This window comes from Mandrillus leucophaeus, unplaced genomic scaffold (assembly GCF_000951045.1).
Source record: "Mandrillus leucophaeus isolate KB7577 unplaced genomic scaffold, Mleu.le_1.0 Scaffold469, whole genome shotgun sequence".
NCBI classification, from domain to species: Eukaryota; Metazoa; Chordata; class Mammalia; order Primates; family Cercopithecidae; genus Mandrillus; species Mandrillus leucophaeus.
The window spans coordinates 632363-644305 of record NW_012105020.1 but is presented as its reverse complement, the minus strand read 5'-3'; the positions used below and the strand labels follow the sequence as shown (position 1 = coordinate 644305).

General features: G+C 37.5%; 1 protein-coding gene across 3 annotated transcripts in view; it reads right to left on the bottom strand.

Annotated features, from left to right (window-relative positions):
- CUL3 (cullin 3) overlaps positions 1-11943 on the bottom strand; it is a 101297-nt gene that overhangs the window by 2468 nt on the left and 86886 nt on the right. For all 3 annotated transcript variants that reach the window (XM_011995066.1, XM_011995067.1, XM_011995065.1), the window contains exons 14-15: positions 6730-6916; positions 3063-3208 (exon numbers count right to left, since the gene is read on the bottom strand). In XM_011995066.1, the coding sequence (XP_011850456.1) occupies positions 3063-3208; positions 6730-6916 (333 nt within the window). The remainder of the gene's footprint in view (positions 1-3062; positions 3209-6729; positions 6917-11943) is intronic.

Below are 11943 nucleotides of genomic sequence, written 5' to 3'. Positions count from 1 at the left end.
CCTCCCGAGTAGCTGGGACTACAGGCGCCCGCCACCACGCCCGGCTAATTTTTTGTATTTTTAGTAGAGACAGGGTTTCACCGTGTTTGCTAGGATGGTCTTGATCTTCTGACCTTGTGATCTGCCTGCCTCTGCCTCCCAAAGTGTTGGGATTACAGGCGTGAGCCACCATGCCCGGCCTATTTAATTAATGTTCTTAACCCTGCGAAGCTGTCTCATTTTACAAATGAGGAAAATACGCCAGAGAAGAAAACTGACATCAACAAGTAGTAAATAACAGAGCCAGCAGAGATGAATCCAAACCTTTCTGACTTCGAAGTCCATGTTCTTTGCTCAAATCCATCCGTGAGCCAGCTTTGCTTCTACTCTTGTTGATCAGCTCATTTCCCAAAGCCATAATGGATTGATAATTCTTTGAAATCTGAAAATTCAGCACTTCACTCTGCAACTACAATCTATCATCCTTCCAGGATTACCACTCCAGTATCTACAAACTTGCTCTCAACCCACCACCTGAGACCTCCCACCCTTTGCCCTTCTTTTCTTCCAGCCTATTAACAGCTCCTATAGACTTGCTCTCTCCCCTGTAACAGAGCCTAAACTGCATTCAAGATCACTTCAGCTGCACTCTCAACAGGACCTTCTACTCCTGATTCTTTTGGTCCTATCTCATAAACACTATTTGATTAAACCTATATTCTATATATACTATATCATTATCAACCTACCACAGAGCTCTTTGCTGAGTAAAGATGTAGTTGTTACACCACTTGTGTACACCAGGAATCAGTAAACTGCAGTCACAGGCCAAATACACCCCACTATCTGTTTCTGTAAAATTTTACTGAAACACAGTCATATGTATTTATTTTTATTAATTTTTTTTGAGATGGAGTCTCGCTGTCGCCCAGGCTGGAGTACAATGGCACAATCTCGGCTCACTGCAACCTCTGCCTCCCGGGTTCAAGCAATTCTCCTACCTCAGTCTCCCGAGTAGTTGCAATTACAGGCACCCACCACCACGCCCAGCTGATTTTTGTATTTTTAGTAGAGACGGGATTTCGCCACGTTGGTCAGGCTGGTCTTGAACTCCTGACCTCAGGTGATCTGCCTGCCTCGGCCTCCCAAAGTGCTGGGATTGCAGGCATGAGCCACTGTGAGTCACATGCATTTATGTATTATCTATACCTGCTTTCATGCTACAATTGGCCATTTACAAAAACATCTGCCAATCTCTGGTGTAGACTGATAACACAAATTTATAGTATTCAAAAGTTCAGCAAGTTCCTGAGCACCATTCTTCGACAAGTATTATTTCAAATTTTTGACAATCCCCTTAAACTCCTCAACCCAGTCCTGCACCAAGCTCGTATCAGGTTTTACATAGAGAAAATAAGCCATTTCAATTTGAAGTTCTTCAAATTCCCACCCTACACATGTACATTCATCCATACTTACACTAAACCTTGCTTAGCACATACCCCTGCACCCTGCCCTGGGTTCTCAGGAAGAGGCATGTTCAGTAACATCTGTGTCAGTACACTACCATCATCATACTCCCTATACAATTCTCACGTTTCCTTTTGTAGAATGTGGTATTGATCCCTTCATCTCATTTCTTTTCATTTGTTTTTAAGGATCCCTTCCTTATTCTTAGGATATAAACATGCTCAGTATCCTCCCATTGTGGGGGGAAAAAAGCCCAAACCCTTCAACTCTACACTGAATCCTCTAATACTGCTCTCTCTGCCCTTTCCCTTGAGCCAATACTTCAAAGAATAAGCCACTCTTGGTAGTTTCCACCTCCATTTCCCTCTCAAGGCACTACCACTGGATATACACTTTCACGAGTCCAATGAAAATGTCTAAGAAAGTTAACCTGTCACATAATTGCTAAAGTAAGTGTTTATTCAACTTGGTTTTTCCATGATTTTTGATATTACTGACCACTCACTCCTTGTAATTCTCTTCCCTTGTCATAGGGCACTGACATTTTGTCTTCTTTTCCTCCTAAAGCAGTGTTCTCAAATTTGAAAAAACATCAGAATCACCTACAGTTCGTGTTAAAAAACCAGACTGTTGGGCCCTATCCCCAGAGTTTCTGATTCAATTCTCAGGCTCTGGTGGAATCTAAGAATCTGTGTTTCTCATGAATTCCCAGGTGATGCTGAGGTAGCTGCTCCAAGAACCACAGTGTGAAAACCAGTGCTCTAAAGAGTTTCTGTTAGTTGTTACACTCACCGTTCCTAAAATGATGAGGGAGGGGTCTATCCCATAGTTCTTTCTTGCTCTACATGCCAACACTGAGCAATTTAATCCACACCTGTGGTTTTAACTGCATTCTCATATAGCTAATTCCCAACGCAACTTCTAGCCCTCGTGTCTATTGTCTTCCACCTGCCCCTGGATGTGCCAATATACAATAAAGTCAACTTGTACAAAACAATATTAAGTGACATCTGGACCACAGCGGCACATTACATTACCCTTGTCTTTTTGGTTACAGAAACCAATCTCTATCTACTCATTCAAGCCAGAAACCTAAAAGGTGTCTTCCAACTTCTCCCTCTCACTTCCCGTTATCAATCAGCAAGCCTGTCAATTCTACTTCCCAATTATCTTGATTCAGCTTTCTACCCTCTACCAACACTTGACCCAGGTCCTAATCCTCTCCCACCTACCTTAATGGCTTCTTAAGGGGTCTTCCCCTCCTTAGTTCCCCAATTTGTAAAATGAAAGCATTTAATGAATGGTAACCATTATTAATTTTTAGAAATAAAGGGAATTTGTTTACACAAAGGTATTAAACAGCAGTGAAAATTTTTTCTTAATACTTCATGTGACAATATTCTACTATTATTTTTGTTATAAACACATTAGTTCTGGGAGTGTGCACATATTTGGATGTATCATTATGTTTAATTACCAAGTGAGTACCATACATTTCGTAAGTGTTACATCACCAGAATTTCTTAATTGTAAAATTGTTTTTAAAATTAGTTGAATACAATGATTTTGTTAATTTTTTTTTCTATATTAGCCCAGTCATGAAGAGTCCTCACCTCTGCTACTAGAACATTGTGCTGCATCTTCTTTCTAGATTTCATTATCCGCACTATAGCAGCTTCTATCTCATGTTTTCTGTCGTCGTCTACTTTCTGCCTTGTTTCTTTCCTCTCTGGGTCTGATTCACCTTGTTTGGCAGCAACTAAAATAGAAATAAAGACATTGATCATAAATATAATTTTAAAATTTGGTTTATAAGCAAGCTTAATATAATTCAATGTAATCCACAGACAAAAACCAATTTCAGCCTCTGAATATACACACAAGTATACATTCAAAAAGTGTCTCATTTAATGTTTACTTGAATACTAAATTATCCTTTTCAAAAATGAGGAATTTAACTTTGAGATAATAAAGTCAATTTTGTTTTTATGCAGAATATAATTTCTTATCTGGAAGAAAAATAGTAGCTGAAAATATTCAGTAGTAAAATTACCAGTAAATAATTTTCATTGCTTATGACTGTCAGAGGTCAACTGATTATTTTATTACCATGGCTCCAAGTTAAAACTCACCAAAAGTATCTCAGATAGGTGAGTATCTGTTGTCTTACTAACTCAAAATGTAGCTGTAATCTCTAAGGTTTTATGCTGAGACAAGAGTAGGTATTGCCAAGATTCAGTGAAATAAATAATTTAAAAGTACCACTAGGATGTCAGTTCCTAAAATCTCCTTGCCAAAAATCTCCCTAGAGTTCTGTTACCTAACCATTTCTTGCCGTATATTTTATTATGCTTTTTTATGTCACGACCTCATCACAAATTCATACCAGATTCCAATCTTTAGAAGTCTTACTCTATTCTTCCCTATAGTCTTCAAAGAAACTGCTAAGGGATTAAATACAGAAGTCTTCTTCTTCTGCAACTCTGCTCCAAATGAAACAGCAGAAAAAGAAAACTGATGTTTTATTTGTTCATCAAAAGGAGATAGATGTGAAGTTTCTGGAAGTAGAAATTGTAAAATTGCAAAGCAGCACATGGGGCATTGCTGACTGAGGCATGGGCATAGATAGCCATGAGACAGCAGACTGTACAATTTAGAAGATCATTCTGGTGTGCATATCCATTCAGCTGTTTCTAATTAGAATCCTTTGGATAAAAATACTGCTTTCAGTGTCATTTCCCCAGTGTAAGATAATCAATATCTTAGTAAAAAATAAAAAAAAAAAAGAAAAATCGATGAAAATAATCTACTAAGAATGATGCTTATGATGCTTCTCCTCAGAAGTTGACGTCATGGAAAAAAAAAAAGATAAGAGGTACTGGTTTAAATGGAACTAAAAAGACATAAAAATTAAATGTAATATGGAAATCTTGAGGGAATCATGGATCCAAAAAGTGAGATATAAAAGAAATTTTTGAGACAACTGAGGCAATATGGGTGTAAACAGATGACATGTAATTAATTTTCTTGGATATGATATAGGAGATGTGTGCTAACATTTTTTAGGGGGAAACTGTTGAGATATTTGTAAATTAACTTCAAACGCTGTAGCAAACACACACACGGGTTCGTATACACACAGAGGAAGGCATGGAAGAAGACAAAATTCTAATGACTGGTAAACGTAGGTCACAGCCATACTGATGTCCATTATAGTGCTTTTCACTTTGTGGATTTGAAAATAAAAAATACAAAGTTGCAGGGAAAAAAGTAATTGTTTAAACAATCCCTTTGGCTCATCTGGATTTGGTCACCTAAATAAGCGTCGTCTTAAATACCTGCAGAAAAACATAGATGTCAGATTGTGCTAATGATTCAAAATGAGTATTTTTTTTTTAATGTGAGGGCAGGGACTCACTCTGGAGCCTAACACAATACTCCTCACTTGAGTGCAGCAGAAGGGGTTGCTGTGCATGTGCCTATACATGACCTGTACGCATGCTGGGGGATGGAATTTGAGAAAGGCAGGTGGTGAAGACTGTCAACTCTGGAAACCCCCCAGATTAAAATTAATCTAATTTTTTTCAAAGGCAGTGTTATTTTAGTAATTCCTTTAACTTCTTTGCATGAACTTTTATTACTGGTTACAGTAAAAGCAGCATAAATACGTAGGGTCTGAGTCTTTGAATATTTATGTTAGTGAGCCTTTGACAATAAAACCAATGCGGTCACAATGTTTACCACCAAAGAGAAAATTCTGACTTAAACTATGAATAAGAGCCAAAATCATTTAAAAACCATTCCTAAGAAAAAAACATTGCTTCATAGAATTTTATTGCTTAAAAGAACTTTTAAGCTCCTCTAGTAAAATTCTTCATCATATATGTTTTGAACATACCTAAAACACTATATACATGTACTCCAGAAACACACGTAAGTGTGCACACTTAACATGAAAATCTAAAAATCTATGAAGACTTCTTTTTTTTTAAACATAATACCAATATCTGATATTATTATTGCTGGGCATGATAGAATCTGGGATAATAAAGACTGTTAACTTATTTAGGGTACAGTAGGGTGAGGGTAAGGTAATCCAGATAAATATTCCCACATATTTTCCTCTAATTCTAGGATACAAATGAGCCCTAAAATCCAAAACTGGTATCTGCCCAAATGTATAGTTATGTCTTGCATTGGAAGAAAAATAAATTTTATTCCATGACACTCGCTAGTATAGTTTGCTTTATTCTTAATATGTATTTATGTCAAGACATGGGCCAATCTTGGCTCATGCAGATTACTATGATACAGTTTACAACTACAAGACAAAGGGGGTAAAACCCTGCCAGAGACACTACTCTGCTCTACAGAGTATACATACAAAACAAAAAGATCAAAATGAAAAAAAAAAAATTAAGTGTGCATATAAAGCTCTAGAATCCATGTAATCTGGTAATCAATTGTATATTTAACACTACTTTTTAAAAAACTATCATAATATACAATATAAATAACTTTTACTATCAGCAAATCAGTCATTTGAAAGATCATCTTATTTATCTTAGGACACTGTTTTATTGCACACATATTTGGCTGTAATGAATATATTAGGACTAGGAAGCCTATCTAATACTAGTTTTTAAGCCAAGTAGCAATTAGTTTTAAACATCAATCAGCAAGGGTGGAGTGCCTTTTTTCCCCTTTAAATACACAGAAAACAAGCATCCTACATTATGTTAAATACTTAATGAATAGAATTTTCACTATCAATTTATATGGCTCTACTAAAAACCATTCACATCAGTATCATTGCTGTTTTTAAATTAAAGATGATAAGAGTTTTAAGATTTTGAAACAAAAAATATTTATCAAAATATAAATAGCAACATCCAAACATCAAACTTTTACATAGGTCTCCCAATTCTGAAAAACCTCTAAATCAGCTTTAAAAAGACTTCCACTGACTATTAGTTAACCAGTTAAAAACAATTTTAAGTACTAATAGGTTCATAAATTGTATTCTATTTGTTAAAAAAAAATGGAAATAAGTGCTTTGTTCACACCATAAATTACTTTTTAAAATGCTTACTGTACTTGGATTCAAATGCATTTTCATACAAATACTTATCAACAAAAGCTGCTTTTTTTCTTAAGCCTAAATACCATGCAGCACCAGAAAAGGAGTATTTTTTAAAGACAGAAATCCAACAGATGAGATTCTTTTTCTAAAGAGACAAATATGTAATTTTTTGAGAGGAAAAATGTAATTCGAGATACCTGTTTGAATCTTGACTCTGTGTAGTTTGGATGTGAACTGATCATTAACTGTAAATATATGACCATTTTCTATTTCCTTTGATTTGGGTTCTTTTGTTAGAACCCGCTGTGTTGGTTTACCACAGGCGAGGGACTGTAGGGCTCTAACAAGCTCTCTTTCAGGGATATCTGTCTCTTGCTGAATTTCCTGAAATTTCATCAGATTAACATAATTAGACTTTTTGAAAGATTAAAGTTAATTAGTTAATTAGCAAGTAAACTGACCAAGCAGTAGGTAAAAAGAGGTAATTCCATTAAATAAATAATGCACAAAAAAGAATTATCTTGAGTATTATGACACATCATTAAAATCTCATTATTTGAACAAACTAGAGGAAAGGGTGATTCAAATTATATAATATTAAAAAGACAAGTAACTTTTTTGTTTCAGGAGATACAACGGTTAATCTAAAAATGTTATCCAGCAGAGATTATCAGGAACCTGCTTTAACATTTAGTTTTGTAAAAATAAAGTGTTAACCAACATATAATTGCTAATTTTAGAAATATTTTATAGTCTCCCATCCAAGTTTATCCATACTCCTCTTTTGCTTAGTAATTTCCTTCATAGAAAAAAGGAAGATAAGCCTGAGCTCAGGCCTTCTACCATACAACGAAAATTTACCATCCAAACTGACCATATGCAAGCTTCTATGACCAAATGAAGAAAAAAAAAAACCCTGTAAATTACATTAAACATAAAAATCAACAAGCAATCTGTGTTGAAGTTCAGGTGATAATCTTTTCTGCATATTATGGTATGAATAAAATGTAATACTAGGGGAGAAAAAGCAGCTCGGTGAAGAATGCTGTGTAATTTTAAATTCACTATTCTATTATGTCAGTGGAACAGCAAGAAAACTGTAGTTCTATGATTTAGTCTCTACATGTCTACAGTGATACGTGATTTTGAGTTTGAAAAGTCTTGACACTAGGATTTCTTGTTTTGATGAACTGTATACAGCTGTCTCTTTCTCAAAAGCAGCTTACGAAGAGTGGGCATGAAGATGGTGACATTCAGATTATGCGAGTAACTGATCTGGAGAGTCATTCTCTCTAGAGAAGTCTTTGAGCAACAGTTCTGTTCTTCTAAAAAACTGTCAGGTAAGCAAGGATTCAGAGAAATGTGATTTTCAGTGATTCTGCATATTCATTTTCTTCAAATAATCTCTGGTTATATCTACCTACTTTAGGCATTTCAAATACTATAAATGTTAATCCCAGAAAATAGGTGCTATTATTAGAATGAAGATGTTTATTACACACTAAGTGATTTATTTACATATTTTAGTTATTGCTTAATCATATTCAATGAACCAGAAAAACCTTAGGTGATATTTTAAAATTACAGATCATTCCCAGAGGTAACTATTATCAAAAGTATTTTATAAAAGTCAGTCCTCAAACCTTATAGTGGGGAATTCTTAGCTGCCTTAGAATGAAATGCCCCTAAAGTCATAAGGTTGTACATATAATGAGAGAGTTAAGCGTAACAGTAGTATACTAGACATCTTTCTATTAGAGTTAGGAACAACATAAGGATGCCTATCTTTACTATTACTATTCTACCTGCACTCTGCCTTTTCCTATTCATCTATATATACACATGAATACAAGCATATGCATATACATGAATGTACGTGAACACATCCACCTATACACCAGTATTAGTGTTAAATGAGATAACATGAATTTTTGTATTAATTTCTTCAGATTTTTCCGCTTGCAAAAAGAGATTAAAGCTACAAGGAATTCCACAGTACTGTTCTATTATGACACAAGTGGAGGTTGAGACTAGATCCAATGTTCTGTCGGTACATGCATTTCTGACTTTGAGCACAAAAGCCTGTTCTTCAGAAGCAAATTTCTAGAAATGCACTTGCTTCCTCAAAGTTATAAATATTTTATATTTGTGCCAGGCATGGCGGCTCATGCCTGTAATCCCAGCACTTTGGGAGGCCAAGGTGGGAAAATCACTTGAGCCCAAGAATTCAAAATCAGCCTGGTCAACAGAGCAAGATCTGCTCTCTACCAAACATTTAAAAACTAGCCTGTAGTCCCAGCTACTCAGGAGGCTAAGGTGGGAGGATGGCTTGAACCTGGGAGGTCGAGGCTGCAGTGAGACATAATACCACTACACTCCAGTGTGGGCAAGAATGAGACCCTGTCTCAAAATTTTTTTTTTTGGTATTTGATAAATACTAATGAACTGCTTTCAAGTTGCTTAAAAATTTAACCCCCTACAACAATAGTACATGAATATCCACTCCCTCACATCTTCTTCAATACCAGATTTTCTTTTGCTCATATGTTTGGCTAAAAATGAAATTTCATTATTTTAATTTGTACTTCTCCATGACCACTATGGGAAAAAATATTTTTATATTTACAGGATATCTGTAATCTTCTATGCTTTCTCTATCTATATTCCTTGCATGTTTTTATACTCAATTGTTTCTCTTCATACTGATTTAACTGATGCTTTTTATAGATTATGGTTTTCAATTTTTATACATTATAAATAATTTCTCCTAGTCTCTATTTTTAACTTAATATATCTTATATAGATGTGTTATCACTTATGTGGTTACATCTGTTAGTCTCTTCCTTTGTTATTTTTGTAATAAATTTTTAAAAGACATTTCTCACATTAAGGTTACCAAAATACTCAAAATTCTCTTTTATTATTTATATAGATTTGCAATTATATTTAGATTTTCACACTTATCTGGAATTTTGTATTTGATGTGATCCATGGAATTGAGGTCTTAATACTACCCTCTTCTCACTCCCACAAATAAACAAACAATTAAATTCAGTTTTTAGAAATGACAAATTTGAGATCTGGCAAGATGGTCGAATAGTTAATAGCTCAGGTCTGCAGCTCTCAGTGAGACTAACACAAAAGGCGGGTGATTTCTGCATTTCCAACTGAGGTACCTGGTTCATCTCAATGGGACTGGTTAGACAGTGGGTGCAGCCCACAAGTGTGAGGAGAAGCAGGGCAGGGCATCACCTCACCTGGGAAGCACAAGGGGCCAGGAAATTCCCACCCCCAGCCAAGGGAAGCCCTGAGGGACTGTGCTATCCAGCCCAGATAGTACGCTTTTCCCACAGTTTTTGCAACCTGCAGACCAGGAGATTCCCTTGTGTGCCTACACCACCAGGGTCCTGGGTTTCTAGCACAAAACTGGGTGGCTGTTTGGGCAGATACCAAGTTGGCTGTAGGAGTTTTTTTTTTTTTCATATCCCAGTGGCACCTGGAACCCCAGCGAGACAGAACCATTCACTCTCCTGGAAAGGGGGCTGAAGCCAGGGAGCCAAGTGGTCTTACTCAGCGGGTCCCACCCCGACAGAGCCCAGCAAGAAAGCTAAGACCCACTGGGTTGAAATTCTCACTGCCAGCACAGCAGTCTGAAGTCGACTTGGGACACTCAAGCGTGGTGGGGGGAGGGGTGTCCACCATTACTGAGGCTTGAGTAAGCGGTTTTCCCCTCACAGTGTAAACAAAGCCTCCAGGAAGTTCAAAGTGGGCAGGTGGCAAAACTGCTGTGGCCAAACTGCCTCTCTAGATTCCTCCTCACTGGGCAGGGCATCTCGGAAAGAAAGGCAGCAGCCTGAGTCATGGGCTTGTAAATAAAACTCCCATCTCCCCTGGGACAGAGCACCTGAGGGAAGGGGCAGCTATGGGCCCAGCTTCAGGAGAATTAAACATTCCTGCCTGCCGGCTCTGAAGAGAGCAGTAGACCTCACAGCATGGCACTCCAGCTCTGCGAAGGGACGGACTGCCTCCTCAAGTGGGTCCCTGACCCCCATGCCTCCTGATAGGAGACACCTCCCAGCAGGGGTCAACAGACACCTCACACAGGAGACCTCTGACTGGCATCTGGCAGGTGCCCCTCTGGGACAAAGCTTCCAGAGGAAGGAGCAGGCAGCAATCTTTGCTGTTCTGCAGCCTCCACTGGTGATACCTAGGCAAACAGGGTCTGGAGTGATCTCCAGCAAACTGCAGCAGACCTGCAGAAGAGAGGCCTGATTGTGAGAAGAAAAACTAACAAACAGAAAGCAGTAACATTCAACATCAACAAAAAGAATGTCCACGCAAAAACTCCATCTGCAGGTCATCGGCATCAAAGATCAAAGGTAGATAAATCCACGAAGATGAGGAAAAACCAGGGCAAAAAAGATGAAAATTCCAAAAACCAGAATGCCTCTTCTCCTCCAAAGGCACAAAACCGGATGGAGAATGAGTTTGACAAATTGACAGAAATAGGTTTCAGAAGGTGGGTAACAATAAACTCCTCTGAACTAAAGGAGCATGTTCTAACCCAATGCAAAGAAGCTAACAACCTGAATAAAAGGTTACAGGAACTGCTAACTAGAATAACCGGTTTAGAGAAGACCATAAATGACCTGATGGAGCTGAAAAACATAGCACGAGAACTTCATGAAGCATACACAAGTATCAATAGCTGAACTGGTCAAGCAGAAGAAAGGATATCAAAGACTGAAGATCAACTTAATGAAATAAAGCGTTAAGATTAGAGAAAAAACAATGAAAAGGAACAAAGTCTCCAAGAAATATGGGACTATGTGAAAAGAACAAGCCTACGTTTGATTGGTGTACCTGAAAGTGACGGGGAGAATGGAACCAAGTTGGAAAACACACTTCAGGATATTAACCAGGAGAACTTCCCCAACCTAGCAAGACAGGCCAACATTCAAATTCATGAAATACAGAGAACACCACAAAGATATTCCTCCAGGACAGCAACCCCAAGACACATAATCATCACATTTTCACCAAGGTTGAAATGAAGGAAAAAATGTTAAGGGCAGCCAGAAAGGTTGCGTTACCCACAAAGGGAAGCCCATCAGACTAACAGCAGATCTCCCTGCAGAAACCCTACAAGCCAGAATAGAGTGGGGGGCCAATATTCAACAATCTTAAAGACAAGAATGTTCAACCCAGAATATCACATTCAGCCAAATTAAGCTTCATAAGCAAAGGAGAAATAAAATCCTTTACAGACAGACAAATGCTGAGGGATTCTGTCACCACCAGGCCTGACTTACAAGGGCTCCTGAAGGAAGGACTAAATATGGAAAGGAAAAATCGGTACCAGCCACTGCAAAATCATATCAAAATGTAAAGACCATTGACACTATGAAGAA